This window comes from Scyliorhinus torazame, chromosome 4, assembly GCF_047496885.1.
Source record: "Scyliorhinus torazame isolate Kashiwa2021f chromosome 4, sScyTor2.1, whole genome shotgun sequence".
In the NCBI taxonomy this organism is placed as follows: Eukaryota; Metazoa; Chordata; class Chondrichthyes; order Carcharhiniformes; family Scyliorhinidae; genus Scyliorhinus; species Scyliorhinus torazame.
This window is the reverse complement of record NC_092710.1, coordinates 270,687,687-270,704,487: the sequence shown is the minus strand read 5'-3', so window position 1 is coordinate 270,704,487 and position 16,801 is coordinate 270,687,687. Positions and strand designations below refer to the sequence as shown.

Sequence of the window (16,801 nt, the reverse complement as noted above, 5' to 3'; positions counted from 1 at the left end):
TCGAACACCATCACTTGCAGGTTCCCCCCCAAGTCACACATCATCTTGACTGGGAACTACATTGTTGTTCCTTTACTATTACTGGGTCAAAATCCTGGAATTCCCTTCCTAACTGCACTGTGGGTGTTCCTCCCACACATGGACTATACAATGCAAGAAGGCAACACACAACCACCTTCTGTGGGGAATTAGGGGTGGCCAATAAATGCTGGTCTCGCCAACGATGCCTGCATCCCATAAACAAATTTTAAAATAAGAAAAGTATATTTCACAAAAGATTTACCATAGCATCAAAGATAAATAGTTCAGAATTTGTACCATTGCAGACAGGTTGCCCATGGTAAACCAGATGAAAAGCTGTCAGTAGGAATATCATGCACGGCGACAGTCTTGTTGCTGACTTGTCAGCCTTTAATGCTGCAAAGGCCAAATACCGTCAAGTAAGCAGTGGACTAGGTTCAGAATGCAGTGTTATTTTCCTTTCTTAGGTATCATTAACAGTTATTCAGAGGGTCCAAAGATGTTGGCTCTTTACATTTTCTGTTTTTAGTGTGTCAGAAATTTGAGTGTCATACTTGAAATGTGATGGAGAAATGACAGTCACGAAATGCATGTTCAATGTTTTTTGTAGTGTTCAAAATATATTATGGTTCTACTTTAAAATCAGTTTTTAAATTGGTTAATGACATCTTCAGCTTGACAATGCCACCAGGCACAATTAACCTGATACAATGGTTGTATTGGTGAGACTATCCACTCCACTTTCATACAGTGTGCCAACAGGAGATCAGTACCAACTGCTGACGTACAGAAATGTCAAGACTCAAGTGAGAACACGAAGGCTCGGTTTCCCTGATGAAATAGCAGAAAGGCAATGTTGTTTCTCTTGAAACCAGTGAAGGGAAAGCACATTAATTTGCTATATCATTAACAATTCTAAAATGAACAAATTTCACCTGAGGCACACTGCTCCTTTATAAGTTCTCAAAAACACCGAGGTGCATTTTCACAACCGAGGGTGGTCATGTCTGAGTAGCCTCGTTGATATTTACCAAGAAGTGACTAAGTAGTGGACTGGGGAATATCTATAGATATCATTGATAGCAACGTACAGAAGGCATCTAATAACGTCCCTCATAACGCTGTAATGAATTTACTGTGAAAAGCCCCTTGTCGCCACATTCCAGCGCTACACAGAGGGGGAATTCCGTTCATCGCGCGACAATCGCCAGGCAGGAATGTTCCCTTCCAGTTGGGGAATACTTCAGCAGTCAAGGGCATTCAGCTTCTGATCTCCGAGTAAGCGTTCTCCAAGGTGGCCTTCAGGACGCGCGACAACGCAAAATCGCCGAGCAGAAACTTATAGCCAAGTTCCGCACACTTGAGTACGGCCTCAACCGGGACCTGGGATTCATGTCGCATTACATTCATCCCCCACCATCTGGCCTGGGCTTGCAAAATCCTACCAACTGTCCTGGCTTGAGACAATTCACACCTCTTTAACCTGGGGTTACCCCCATCTCTGGGTCTGTAAAGACTTAATTACCTGCAAATGCTCGCATTCAAAGCATTGTCTGGCATCTTTGACTTTACCTATATATATATTTCTGGAACCTACCTCTTCATTCACCTGAGGAAGGAGCAGTGCTCCGAAAGCTAGTGATTTGAAACAAACCTATTGGACTTTAACCTGGTGTTGTAAGACTTCTTACTGTGCTCACCCCAGTCCAACGGCGGCATCTCCACATCATGCTGTAGATGATGGGAGACAGAGCCACATATCCGGATTTGCCAATGACACAAAGATGGACAGCATTATAGGCAGTATAAAGGGAAACACGTTACAAAGCGACACCGATAGATTAAGTGAATGGACACAATTATGGGAAATGGATTTCATCCAGTGAGGTCATCCATTCAGAAGCTATAAAAAGGGTCAAACAGTGTCCTTTCCTGATGGTGTAAAAAAACAAGAAACATTAGAGGTCCAAAGAGACTTGGGAATCCAACTACACAGCTTATTTGAGAGCTGAATGGCTTGCTCCTGCTCCTAGATTTCCAAAGTGCTTCACAACCAATGAAACACATTTAAAGTGTAGTCTCTGGTGTAAGGTAGAGAAACACAGCAGTCAATTTGCCCATGCCAAGCTCCTACGAACAGCAATGAGGTAAATGATCAGATATTCTGCGTTAATGCTGTTGATTAAGGAATTAAACATTGGCCACTGAACCAGGAGATCTCCTCTGCTCTCCTTTGAAAAGCGTTACACAATCTTTACGTCTATCCGAGACAGAAGACAAGGCCTTGGTTTAACTTGGATCCAAAATAAGGCACCTCCAACAGTGCAGCACCCATTCAGAGCTGCCCTGAAGTGCCGGTGTAAATGATGTGTTCCTAACTCCGCCATGGGTATTGAACCCACAACTTTCTGAATCAGAGGATGCCACTGAGACGAGGCTGACACACAACAATTTCCAATATTGAACAATGATATACGTACACTATTATACACCTACACTACATTTGTTTGCAGATGCTTTTCCATCATCATCCACGTGAAAAATCAATGAAAAAGTGCCTTACTGTTTCTGGAGTACAGCTTGTCCACAGGTTTGGCACTGAAAGACATAGCATGTCTGGGGCTTCAAGGCTTCGATCACAGTCGGGGCCAGCTCTAAAGAAGAACGAAACACCAGTTACTATTGGATAACATCAGGGATGAAATCTGCAAACTTAGATTTTACCATTTCAAGAAGAAATAAAGTATGGCGATTATATAGATGAAAACACGTGCAAACTTGACTTTCTCGGTATTTTAAACACAAGTTTTGTCAAAGGTTTGATGGACCCCAGATAATCTGCCTACTTAAAAGTATTAATAACATGCCACTTAAAAACAGCACAGACTTTTCGGCCACATCAGCTTGCAGGATTAATAGTCCAAAGTTACACTTTATACTGTGTGGTACAATGCCGATACAACAGCCAGCAGACTTTTCCTATAACACTACTTTATTCTTTTCCAGGAAAATACCCTTACATTTGATGCAAAGTAACAGTGCACCTATAAGGCCTGTCCCCTCGAGCTCTGGGTCTATTACTGTCCTGGCACAGTTACTCACTGAATTGCACTCCTCACATCTAACTGACAAATACACTACAAGCAAAGAATTTGCAAAAAATAGTAATGAACATACTATGGCTGACAGTCCACCGTACGCTTTTTCTCTCTGTGAATAAATTGATCACAGAACCCACAGTTGCCTCAGGCATGAGTGAACTTTTCTCAACTTCGAAACTGACAGAAAAATCATAGATCTCCCTTCATCAAGTATCAGAAACTCATGTGAAACAAATTGACAAGATGGATTGAAAAGAAAATACAATTATGCAACTATGCAAATGGATGTCTCTCACAACCACCAATCATCAATTCAACATAGTAATGGCACTGGGGGTGTCTTGTGCAGGTATTTTAGTACGTTCAGAAACTGATGACTATTCACTGAGTTGTCAGTTTGTTCATGGAATGAAAAGTTGTCCATCAGTCACTAACAAGCAGAGAAATGAGAAGTTACCAGTGAACTAATAATGCCACCGGTACTGATACTCGGGAGCTCCGTAGAAGCGACGAGAGCACAGGGGATCAAAAGGCCCAGAAGAAGCAGCGAGTGGAGAGGGAGCGTTGAGGGAGCAGCAAATGCACCAAAGGACTCAACCCAGGTGAGGCCAGGTAATGGGGAATGGCGAGAGCGCCGAAGGAGCGGCGAGAGCGCCAAGGGAGCAGCGAGAGCGTCGAAGGAGCGCCGAGAGTGCCGAGGGAGCGACGAGAGCGCCGAGGGAGCGACGAGAGCGCCGAGGGAGCGGCGAGATTAGATTTCTCTATTGTCACGTGTACCAAGGTACAGTGAAAAGTATTTTTCTGCGAGCAGCTCAAACAGATCATTTAGTACATGGAAAGAAAAGAAAATACATAATAGGGCAACACATGGTACATAATATAAATACATAGACACTGGCATCGGGAGAAGCATACAGGAGTGTAGTATTAAGCAGGTCAGTCCATAAGAGGGTCATTTAGGAGTCTGGTAACAGTGGGGAAGAAGCTGTTTTTGAGTCTGTTTGTGCGTGTTCTCAGACTTTTGCATCTCCTGCCCAATGGAAGAAGTTGGAAGAGTGAGTAAGCAGGGTGGGAGGGGTCTTTGATTATGCTGCCCACTTTCCCAAAGCACAAAGCAGGTGTAGATAGAGTCAATGGATGGGAGGCGGGTTCGTGGACTGGGCAGTGTTCACGACTCTCTGAAGTTTCTTGCGGTCCTGGGCCGAGCAGTTGCCATACCAGGCTGTGATGCAGCCAGATAGGATGCTTTCTATGGTGCATCTGTAAAAGTTGGTAAGAGTCAGTGTGGACATGCCGAATTTCCTTAGTTTCCTGAGGATGTATAGGCGCTGTTGTGCTTTCTTGGTCGTAGTGTCGGTGTGGGTGGGCCAGGACAGATTTTTGGTGATGTGCACCCCTAGGAATTTGAAGCTGTCAACCATTTCCACTTCGGCCCCGTTGATGCAGACAGGTGTGTGTACAGTACTTTGCTTCCTGAAGTCAATGACCACCTCTTTAGTTTCGCTGGCATTCAGGGATAGATTGATATCGTTACACCACTTCACTACGTTCTCTATCTCCCTCCTGAATTCTGACTCGTCGTTGTTCGAGATCCGACCCATTATGGTCGTGTCGTCAGCAAACCTGTAGATGGAGTTGGAACCAAATTTTGCCTCGCAGTCGTGTGTATGTAGAGAGTATAGTAGGGGGAACGTACGTAAGCTTGCGGGGCCCCGGTATTGAGGACTATTGTGGAGGAGGTGTTGTTGTTTATTCTTACTGATTATGGTCTGTGGGTCAGAAAGGAGATCCAGTTGCAGAGTGGGGAGCCAAGTGCTAGGTTTTGGAACTTTGACATGAGCTTGGCTGGGATTATGGTGTTAAAGGCAGAGTTGTAGTCAATAAACAGGAGTCTGATGTAGGAGTCCTTGTTGTCGAAATGCTCCAGGGATGAGTGTAGGGCCAGGGAAATGCCATCTGCTGTGGACCGGTTGCGCAATATGTGGCATCTAGCCATCCTGGGAGCATGGTGTTGATGTGTTTTGTGACCAACCACTCAAAGCACTTCATTACGATTGATGTCATGGCCACCGGATAGTAGTCAGTGAGGCACACTGGTTCTTTGGCACTGGTATGATGGTCGTCTTCTTGAAGCAGGTGGTCTTCTTTAAACAAGAGGCAAGGGTATGAGAGTGCCAAGGGAGCGAGAGCGGCGAGGGAGCGAGAGCGGCGAGAGAGCGAGGGCGGCGAGGGAGCGAGAGCGGCGAGGGAGCGAGAGCGGCGAGGGGGCGAGAGCGGCGAGAGCGGCGAGGGGGCGAGAGCGGCGAGGGAGCGAGTGCGGCGAGGGAGCGAGAGCGGCGAGGGAGCGAGAGCGGCGAGGGAGCGAGAGCGGCGAGGGAGCGAGAGCGGCGAGGGAGCGAGAGCGGCGAGGGAGCGAGAGCGGCGAGGGAGCGAGAGCGGCGAGGGAGCGAGAGCGGCGAGGGAGCGAGAGCGGCGAGGGAGCGAGAGCGGCGAGGGGGCGAGAGCGGCGAGGGGGCGAGAGCGGCGAGGGGGCGAGAGCGCCGAGGGAGCGAGAGCGGCGAGGGAGCGAGAGCGCCGAGGGGGAGAGAGCGCCGAGGGGGAGAGAGCGCCGAGGGGGAGAGAGCGCCGAGGGAGCGAGAGCGGCGAGGGAGCGAGAGCGCCGAGGGGGAGAGAGCGCCGAGGGGGAGAGAGCGCCGAGGGGGAGAGAGCGCCGAGGGGGAGAGAGCGCCGAGGGGGAGAGAGCGCCGAGGGGGAGAGAGCGCCGAGGGGGAGAGAGCGCCGAGAGGGAGAGAGTGCCGAGGGGGAGAGAGCGCCGAGGGGGAGAGAGCGCCGAGGGGGAGAGAGCGCCGAGGGGGAGAGAGCGGCGAGGGAGCGAGAGCGCCGAGGGGGCGAGAGCGGCGAGGGGGCGAGAGCGGCGAGGGGGCGAGAGCGGCGCGGGGGCGAGAGCGGCGAGGGAGCGAGAGCGGCGAGGGAGCGCGAGGGAGCGAGAGCGGCGAGGTGGCGAGAGCGGCGAGGGAGCGAGAGCGGCGAGGGAGCGAGAGCGGCGAGGGAGCGAGAGCGGCGAGGGAGCGAGTGCGGCGAGGGAGCGAGTGCGGCGAGGGAGCGAGAGCGGCGAGGGAGCTAGTGCGGCGAGGGAGCTAGTGCGGCGAGGGAGCGAGAGCGGCGAGGGAGCGAGAGCGGCGAGGGAGCGAGAGCGGCGAGTGAGCGAGGGCGCCAAGGGGGTGAGAGTCAAAAATATACAAGATGGACTTCCGGTGAGGGTGATGTGCTGAGTGCAAGCACATCAGGTGGCTCCCCTCCAAACCATAACCAAATAGGCACTTTTAGGCGAACTTTGCCCAAAAATGCAAAAGCATCTCAACCTTAACCGAGAAAGGAAAGGAATAGAACGGGAACCCGAGGGCTCAAAGGGACGGCAGAAGCAAGGGAAAAGGTCATGAGCAACAGGCGGACGAGCCGGCGGACCCACGAGGCGAGGGGGCCTTGGCAACCCAAGAGAGAGGGAGGCCGACGACCAGAGCATCAGCCTCCCCCCCCCCACCATCTGGAGACGGGTGGAAGGCATTCCTTATGAAGGAACTGACTGCAATGAAAGAGACGATAAAAGTCAAAATCCAGGTGGCGGTCACAGAGGCGAGAGTCTCCATACAAAAAGCAATCGATGGATTGGATTTGGATTTGGATTTGTTTATTGTTACGTGTACCGAGGTACAGTGAGAAATATTTTTCTGCGAGCAGCTCAAACAGATCATTTAAGACCAATAAACCATAAGACATAGGAGTGGAAGTAAGGCCATTCGGCCCATTGAGTCCACTCCACCATTCAATCATGGCTGATTTCAACTCCATTTACCCGCTCTCTCTCCATAGCCCTTAATTCCTCGAGAAATCAAGAAAAAGAAAATAAAATAAAAAGAAAATACATAATAGGGCAACACAAGGTGAAGGTGGAAGCACAAGGAAAAATTATCCACAAATTGGCGAAAGCATCGACAGACCAGAGTGACAGGATCTTCGCCCTAGAGGCAGACGTCAAAAGGTTGGTGGCGGCCCAAGGGAGCTTAAAAGGGTAAGTTGAGGACCGAGAGATTAGGTCCCGATACCAGAACATTCGGATTGTGGACCTGCAGGAGCGGACCAAGGTCAGGGACCTGACAGGCTACGTCGCCCAAATATTGGACAACCTAGTCAGGACAGTTTCCCCAACCCGCCGGGGATCGACAGAGGGCACAAGTCACTCAGGCCAAAACCCAAGGCGGGGGAACAACTGAGGGCGGTCGTCACAAAGCTACATCGATACCAGGATCATGAGAGGATCCTGAGGTCGGCGACCAAGGCGAGTACCTGGGAAGGACACAAAATCAGAACATTGGGGCGGACTTAAGTGGGCCGAATTTAATCAGCCGATCTCTCTGCGTAGCACTAAAGAGTGGAAGGGCGTCCGGAGAGTAGGCAGAGAACACAGATTCTCACTCTATGCGGGTGACCTGCTCCTCTACATCTCGGACCCACAGAGCGGCCTGAAAGTAATCATGAAGCTCCTGGAAGAGTTTGGGGCCTTCTTGGGCTACAAACTCAACCTGAGCAAGAGCGTGGCATGCCCAGTGAACCCGAACGGGGGAGGGATAGAGCTGGGGGTTCTACCATTCAAACTAGCCCAAAGCAAATTCCGCTACCTGGTGATCCAGGTAGCCCATGACTGCACACGGGTCCACAAATGGAATCTGACCAGTCTGGCGGAGGAAGTCAAAAAGGAATGGGATGCACTCCCGCTTAACCTGGTGGTGAGGGTGCAGGCAATCAAGATGAATGTGCCGCCGAGCTTCCTCTTCCTGTTCGAATCCATACCGATCTCATACCCAAGGTTTTTTCCCAAGGGATAGACAAAATAATCACGCCGGAAAGAACCCAAGGATTCCCAAGGCTACACTGCTAAGGAGGAAAAACATGGGCCAACCGGCCTTGCCCAACTGCCTTGTGGGCAGCTCGGTAGCATAGAGGTTAGCACTGTTGCTTCACAGCTCCAGGATCCCAGGTATGATTCCCGCTTGGGTCACTGTCCGTGCGGAGTCTGCACGTTCTTCCCGTGTCTGCGTGGGTTTCCTCCGGGCCCTCCGGTTTCCTCCCATAGTCCAATGATGTGTAGGTAGGTAGATTGGCCATGCTAAATTGCCCTTAATGTTCAAAAAGGGTTAGGTGGGGTTACTGGGTTACAGAGATAGGGTGGAGGTTTGGGCTTAAGAAGGGTGCTCCTTCCAAGGGCCGGTGCAGACTCAAAGAACAAATAACAAAGAAAAGTACAGCACAAGAACAGGCCCTTCAGTCCTCCAAGCCTGCGCCGGCCATGCTGCCCATCCAAACTAAAATCTTCTACACTTCTGGAGTCCGTATCCCTCTATTCCCATCATATTCATGTATTTGTCAAGATGCCCCTTAAATGTCACTATCGTCCCTGCTTCCACCACCTCCTCCGGCAGCGAGTTCCAGGCACCCACTACCCTCTGTGTAAAAGACTTGCCTCGCACATCTCCTCTAAACCTTGCCCCTCGCACCTTAAACCTATGCCCCCTAGTATTTGACCCCTCTACCCTGGGAAAAAGTCTCTGACTATCCACTCTGTCTATGCCCCTCATAATTTTGTAGACCTCTATCAGGTCGCCCCTCAACCTTCTTCGTTCTAGTGAGAACAAACCAAGTTTATTCAACCTCTCCTCATAGCTAATGCCCTCCATACCAGGCAACATTCTGGTAAATCTCTTCTGCACCCTCTCTGCAGCCTCCACATCCTTCTGGTAGTGTGGCGACCAGAATTGAACACTATACTCCAAGTGTGGCCTAACTAAGGTTCTATACAGCTGCAACATGACTTGCCAATTTTTATTCTCAATGCCCCGGCCAATGAAGGCAAGCATGCCGTATGCCTTCTTGACTACCTTCTCCACCTGTGTTGCCCCTTTCAGTGACCTGTGGACCTGTACACCAAGATCTCTCTGACTGTCAATACTCTTGAGGGTTCTACCATTCACTTGATGGGCCGAATGGCCTCCTTCTGCACTGTAAATTCTCTGATTCTATGAACCTGCAATACTACAACTGGTTAGCCACAGCTGAGAGGGTGAGGGGATGGCTACGATAACCTAACATGGAATGGGTGCGGATGGAGGAGTCCTCCTGCAAAGGAACGACACTCCGGGCCCTCGCCACAGCAGCACTTCCATACCACCTCCCCCCCCCCCCCCCCCCCCCCCCCCCCCCCCCCCCCCCCCCCCGGCAAAATACACATCGTGCCCAGTGGTGGTAGTGACTTTAAGGTCATTGCACCAATTGAGGCAACACTTTGGTTTAACCAGGATGTTCTCCATGGTCGCCATCCGCGGTAACCACAAATCCCCACCACATTTTAAAAATGGAGACAGGACAGGGGGGGGACGCTAGAGGTCAGGGACTTTTACATAGGGGACAGACTCGTGACCTTAGACGAACTAACAGAAGAACTGGAGCTACCGACAGGACAGGAACTCCAGCACCTTCAAATCAACGATGTATCCTTGTGCCCCGAGAGACACTTAACTGGAGGAGCTAATAAATATGGACAGTAAGGAGGAGGGGAACTGTGAGGCCATCTACGGACGACTCCTGGAAAAGGCAAGGACACCACTGGTGGTGCTAGGCAAAAATGGGAGGAAGAGGTAGAGATGGAAATACGGTGGGGACTCTAGAGTGAAGCACTAAGCAGGGCCAACTCCACCTCCTCCTGCGCAAGGCTCAGCCTCATGCAGTTTAAAGTGGTGCACAGTGCGCACCTAACCAGAACCCAAAGGAGCACCTTCTTCCAGGAGGTGGAGGATAAATATGAACGATGCCAGGGAGGCACAGACAACCACGTCCACATGATCTGGGCCCACCCAAGACTTGTCGGGTTCTGTACAGCCTTCTTCGAGGCAATGTCCAAGGTTGCGGGGGTGAGGGTGGAACAGTGCCCGAGAGTGTCAGTCTTTGGGGCATCGGACCAGCCAGAACTACATATGGTGAAGAGGGCCGTTGCCCTAGCTTTTGCTTCCTTAATGGCACGCCGGAGAATTCTGTTTAGCTGGAGGGTTGGATGAGGTCTTCCACAAAGCATTGGGGCTATTTATCAGCCTGTTCCCAAGACCTGTTCAAAGTCAATTGTGATTAGGAAGAAAGGGGGAGGTGGGGACTGAGGACAGCTGGCAAGAGCACACACACTATATGTTAAACTGTTACACTGTAAAAATTGAAAAATTCCAATAAATATACTTTTAAAAAATATATAAAAGATAGTCACCTGCGGGTCCATCAACCTGAACTTGTAGCCTCATGTGCAATCCATCTCCCGTAACGTACTGGAGACTGCGGCAGGAAGGTGGAACAATTCTGACCCCTACTGGTAAATCCAAGTTCATACCCTGCCCCACGGTCTGGAGATGTATGGATGATAGGCCAAGAGTAACTTGCAATTCTGAGTAATTCTCTGGAACATTTCTGCTCAAAGAAGAAGAATACAATGCATTATTTTGCTAATCCATACTCAAAACAGCAGGGAAATAAGTGTGCACATTATTCCTGAAAAATAATGCATTCAATGCAATTGCTTCCAGGTTGGTTAATAATAATCTTTCATTATTGTCACAAGTAAGCTTACATTAACACTGCAATGAAGTTACTGTGAAAATCCCCGAGTCGCCACATTCCAGAGCCTGCTCAGGTACACGGAGGGAGAATTCAGAATGTCCAAATTACCTAACAAGCACGTCTTTCGGGACTGTGGGAGGTAACCGGAGCACCCGGAGGAAACCCACGCAGACACAGGGAGAACGTGCAGACTCCGCACAGACAGTGACCCAAGCCTGGAATCGAACATGTGACCCTGGAGCTGTGAAGCAACAGTGCTAACCACTGTGCTACCCTGCCGCCAGACTTCTCCCTCCCCCACCACTGGTGTAACAAAATGCTGGTAGGAATCACAACGGGTTTCCAAACTCAGAAATGGTATGGCATTCACTGAGAATTGCGGAATGTCCCAAAGCTGGCGAAGGTGGGGGGTGGGAGTTGGGTAACCCTGGGGGTGGTTTTAACTGCACTTTGTGATCGGAATGCCGTTTAAAAGAGGCGCCCAGACCTCTGTTGTAGAACCGGGCTTGCTGAATTTATCAGGCCTCACCCTGCCAGAGTGACGGTGCAAAACATGCACCCTCCTGCCTGTTTTTGAGAAAGTGTCAGCAGTTCTGGAGTGAAAACCTGGGGCAGTTTCTGAGGAGAAACACACAGGTTTTCAGTCAGAACCTGACACTTTGCCATTTTTGGGGAACAATTCCACCCCTTATCTTTACATGAAGGTTCTTGTGAACTTCACTTAATATCAGGTGAGGAACAGTGCCAAGATTCAATATCATTATGCAGATTTAATTAGCAATCAGACTGCATAATAGGTCCTTGGTCAGAGGTGACTAGATATTCATTAACAATTTCTGTAAATCTTATCATTCACAGCCAAAGATGAAACTTCATCCTGAACCAGCTAATAAAACCTAAAGACTGCGGTGCCACATTTTAATTTATATGAGTCATGCTGAGCCCGGTCATGGCAAAAATCAAGACCAATTAGAATACTTTCGAAGAAACTATCACAAATTAGGCGAATTTCAATGAATGCCTGGTTTAATGTGACATGTTTTGTTTTCATTATTGCGAGCATAGCAAGTACCTGCATCACACAAAGATAAGGCCCAAATTACAAACTGCGTCTATACAGCACCTTTGACATGTAAAAATATTCCCAAGGCACGTCACGGAGAAGTACTCAGAAAAATGAAACCTCAGCCAAAGGAGATTGAGAAGCTTGGTTACCAGGTGAAGAGTCTTAAAGAGGTTGGAGAGGCTGAGGAGTGAATTCAAGAGCTGAAGGCCCAGGTGACCGAATACACAGCCACCTTTGGGAAGAGTGGTAGGAATAGATACACAAGAGGCCAAAGTCAGAGGAACAGAGAGTTCGGGTAAGATACTGTACTATTGCTGGAGGTTAAATGGCAGCATGGTAGCACAGTGGTTAGCACTGTTGCTTCACAGCGGCAGGGTCCCAGGTTCAATTCCAGGCTCGGGCCACTGTCTGTGCGGTGCCTGCAAGTTCTCGTCGTGTCTGTGTGGGCTTGAAAACTGCAGATTTTTGGATGAGTTTGAAATTTATGGAAGGTGAAGAATAAGAGGCTGGACAAGAGAGTACTGGGCTGATCATCCCTATAGCTAACATCAGCATGGAGAAATGCTTCCGCATCCAGTGGGTTACGATAAGAACGGGTATTATGAGGTGGAAAGTGGCAGTCTTTGTGGGGAGCAGGTACGGGGTGGGCGGGGGGTGCTCAGAAGCTCAGCTCAGGGTCAAATAGGATGCAGAGGTTCAAACAGTCCAGTTCAGCCTGAGACAGTAGTGACCAAGCAGGGGTAGAATCAGTTAGTGATGAGGGTGGAAGATGATGGCTTTAGTCTTCCCAGTGTTAACTGGAGGAAACTGCAGCTCCAAGGCAGTGGAGAGTTTGGAGAATGGTGAAGGAGAGATAAAGAATACCCATTTGACCACACATGAAAAGCCCTTTTATCACCAGCACTTCCTCGCCTGCAACAGGAACTGTGTTTATCGCTATTTCCTCTAAAGTCTCATGTTCCTCAAGTGTAATTATTGTTGTTTTGTGGTCAAAACTGATTGTCAATTTATACATAGCAAGATCATAGACAGCAAGTGACATAAATAATCAAAGTATCGGTTTGTGATGCTACGTGAGCTACAAATATTGACCTTGACACGGGGAGAACTCATCATCCTTCTTCTAATAACACTGTGAGATCTGCTGCATCTACCTGGGTCAGCAGGCAGCGATTTAATGATTTATCAAAACGTGAGCACCTTCCAACAATACAACACTGCCAACAGGTTTAAGCCCCACTCTATAAATGAGCAGAAATCTCAGCTAACTCATCCGCCCTAGTCCTAAAGGGATGTCGAATTGTCCATGTGCACACTGGCTCGGGTTTTCTCCCATATGAGCATACCAACTGAAAAGCAATTAAATTTACTTTTTTTAATCCTTACTACTTCATCGAATACCACAATACAAATTATTCCCATCTTGACAAGCAAACACTCTCAAATATATTTGTCAAAGTGTCTATAAGAGCTGTTTTGCTGTTGTTACAATGTATCTATCAGTGACATGTCAATTCAGGAACACGTTTTTAAATACCCCATCCCCCCGTTATTGTTAGTGTGTATTGTCATTAAAGAAAACAATTACCCAATTATCAATTGCCCGCTTTGCGTGCTGTGTCTGATCTCTAAGAAGACCCGTGGTTGCAATAGTTTTCTCTGCATTTCCCCCTCTAGTCCTGGGGGGGCCAGTGCCCATTTGAGGAAATCCTGAATCAAAAGGGAACAAAGTAACAAGCAACCAGCGCGGAGCGCATGCGCCCTGCTCCCTTTAGCCGACAGTGGCACAGAGCGCATGCGTACTGCTCCGCTTCCCGGCGCTGAACGCATGCGTACTGCCCCTGCCTGCCGGCCCCGGCGCAGAACGCTTGCGCGCTGCTTCCGCCTTCCGTCTCCTGTGCGGCGCGCATGCGCCCGCGCTAATTACTCGCCTCCCGAAGAAGAGGCAGTCGGGGAAATCCATTTTGACACAGCGCCCACTGCAGCCCGGGAGGCTGCACCGACTGACAAATTCGCCTTTTGATAACATTCTTCGAAGGGAATGTTAGGCACGTGTAAATAGGAATGAACACATGTCACAGGAACTCAGAATCCTTCCTCTGCCCACCCAGTCTGGCATCTTTCCAGCAATGAAAGATGATGGAGGAAAGACACAGCAAACAATGTCTTCATGTGACTCATCTTTGCTGATGTCTGAAGAGGCCAATCTTTGAGGGACAGTTTCTGCCACAAATGCCACACAAGAAGTTATTTGGTGTGTTGTGTTGCCAGGATGCTGTGGCCACTGATCAATGCGGTACTGCACATCACCCCAGGGGCAATATTTCATGGTTAGGGCCTTCATGTCATGCTTGCAAGCATCTTTAAAGCCGAGCTTTGGGCCTTGGGCATAGCTTAGAATCATAGAATCTACGGCACGGACAAACTGGGCCATGCCAACCAAAACGCCCATCTGAGCTAACCCCATTTGCCTGCATTTGGCCCATATCCCTCTAAACCTTTCCTATCCATGTATCTTTTGAAATGTCTTTTAAATGTTGTCAATGTCCCTGCCTCAACCACTTCCTCATAGAATCATAGAATCTACAGTGCAGAAGGAGGCCATTCGGCCCATCGAGTCTGAAAGACCTTCCAGCAGCTTATTCCACATACATACCACCCTCTAAACAAATCTGGTACTCGGGTTCCCATTAATTCTTTCCCCTCTTAACTTAAATCTATGCCCTCTAGTTCTCAATACCCAACCCTGGGAAAAAGACTGAGTGCATTCACTGAGTGCATACCTCTCTTGATCTTATGCACCTCAGCTCACCCCTCAGTCTCCTACGCTCCAAAGCTTGGTGGGTTTTTAGTCTTAGATAGTTCAACAGTATTTATTAGTCACTAGAAACTATATACACAGGCACAATAAAGGTCCAAGCTAGGTTCTGTCTCCATGCTCGCTTCTACACATTATGTCCAACACCACACTGACTCCTAAGTGCAGGTCATGTGTTCTTTTAGATTACTGTGTATGAGGTCCCACAGTAACCTTTTAAGTGCCAGACCCATAGAAAATAGAAGCAGGAGGAGGCCATTCATCATGATCATGACTGATCATCAAGTTCAATACCCTGATCCTGCCTCCCCCCTGCCCCATATCCGTTAATCCCTTTAACCCCAAGAGCAATATCTAATTCCTTTGTGAAAATACAATTGGAACACCAGCTTCCTGTGCTTCCATCTCGGAACCTGAGTCCTCATTATCAGGAGAAATGGGCGCAGGGTTCTCTTCTTTGACAAAGAGTCATCCAGACTTGAAACATTAGCTACCTTCTGTGGTAGTCACCACTGTTTGTATATATGACGTATATGAGAAGTAATACGGTAAGGCTCCTGTACTACAGGTACGGGGGTAGATCCTGTCGTGTTGGGTGCTCTGCTACACAGACGAACCAACACGGTTGCGGATGGTACACCTCAGTTTTATTACTAACAATATTTACAATGGTAAACTGGTTACTGTGGTGCGTTCATTACCCTTGAATCTGTGGACCTATCCCTAACACTATCTTGGAGTGGCACTCAGCACATGGTGGATGTCTGAGTGGCTTGCTGTGAGCTCTGTGCCCTGAGCTGCCTCCTGCTGGAATGAACGGGAAGTGTCGTGTTCCCCGTTTTATAGTGTGTATGCTCTTGCCTGTGATTGGCTGTGGTGTTGTGTGTGTATTGATTGGTCCGTTGATCTGTCCATCAGTATGTATGTATGTTTGCACCATGATGTTTAACTGAATATCATGACAGCCCCCCTTTTTTTACAAGAACATGTGCCTATGTGGTTATAAATAGAGATGTGTACTGAGTGCAGCTGAATGTGTGTGTGTGCAATATCTACAGCATGCACATGAGGCTAAACTATATACATGGGGTAATGTCAGGTGTGACATAGCAACGTGGTTGTACCATAAACAAAACACGTGGCAATGTTAAACGTCAAAACGAACTCCTGTAACAACAAGGAAAAATAGAAACATATTAACACAGTGGTATTATACATCAGTGAGTTCAATGTTCAAACAGGCTCATAAGTCCAGTCTAGTGGGTGGGTGACAAATTCAGGGTGGCACACCATTCATCACCCGGATTGACGCTGTTCACTGGCATCGGCTGGTGGGTCCTGCCTGGAGACATCCGGTTATTATCAATGACCGCAACGCGGAAGGCGTCCCGGTCGTCTGTGTCACTGGTTTGGATATCGTCTGGGCACGATTCGTAGTTTGGAGGCTGAATGGTCCGCACGACCCTGCGAGGTTGTCGGAATTGGGGAGCATTGGCAGGTTGAGCTGCTCAGCAGCAGGCAGCATAGTGGCCCATCTTGCCACAGCGGAGGCATTGTCGTTTTTTTGCCGGACATTGCCGCTTTAAATGTGCAGCTCCGCAGTTGCCGCACGTCGTGACGTCATGGCGTTCGTTGCGCCACCGCGCATGCGCAGTTCAGTCTTGCGTCGAGCGCGCCTGCGCATCACGTCCCTCTACGTCACCGTCTTTTTTGGCACGCACAAACGCGGGAGGCCGCGGAAAGCGTGCGAAATGGCCGCCCTCGTTCGGTCCGCGGGCCGTGAGGAACTCGATCGCCTGGACCCGTTCGGCCTCGTAGGACACCTGCCTTGCCAATCCAGCCGCGTCGGACCCCTGCCGCGCCGATTCGGCAGCCTGAAATTGGGAGTAGCGGCTGATCGTGTTTTCATGAAGGACACAGGCTTCGATGGCGGAGGCTAGGGTGAGGCCTTTAATTTTGAGGAGCTGCTGGCGTAGGGTGCCCAAGGTGACCCCAAAAACAATCTGGTCCCGAATCATTGAATCGGAGGTGGTGTCGTAACCGCAGGACTGCGCGAGGTTACGGAGGTGTGTAAGGAAAGATTGAAATGGCTCATCCTTACCCTGCAGGCGCTGCTGGAAGAGATACCTCGCGAAACTCTTG

General features: G+C 49.2%; 1 protein-coding gene across 2 annotated transcripts in view; it reads right to left on the bottom strand.

Moving 5' to 3' along the window:
• ube3d (ubiquitin protein ligase E3D) overlaps positions 1 to 13,598 on the bottom strand; it is a 423,439-nt gene extending 409,841 nt beyond the window's left edge. For both annotated transcript variants that reach the window (XR_011940766.1, XM_072499800.1), the window contains exons 1-3: positions 13,430 to 13,598; positions 10,429 to 10,625; positions 2,585 to 2,675 (exon numbers count right to left, since the gene is read on the bottom strand). Coding sequence is in view for 1 of the 2 variants with exons in the window: in XM_072499800.1 (XP_072355901.1) it covers positions 2,585 to 2,675; positions 10,429 to 10,625; positions 13,430 to 13,506 (365 nt within the window). In the remaining variant the exon portion in view is untranslated. The remainder of the gene's footprint in view (positions 1 to 2,584; positions 2,676 to 10,428; positions 10,626 to 13,429) is intronic.
• Between the last annotated feature and the right edge of the window lie 3,203 nt (positions 13,599 to 16,801).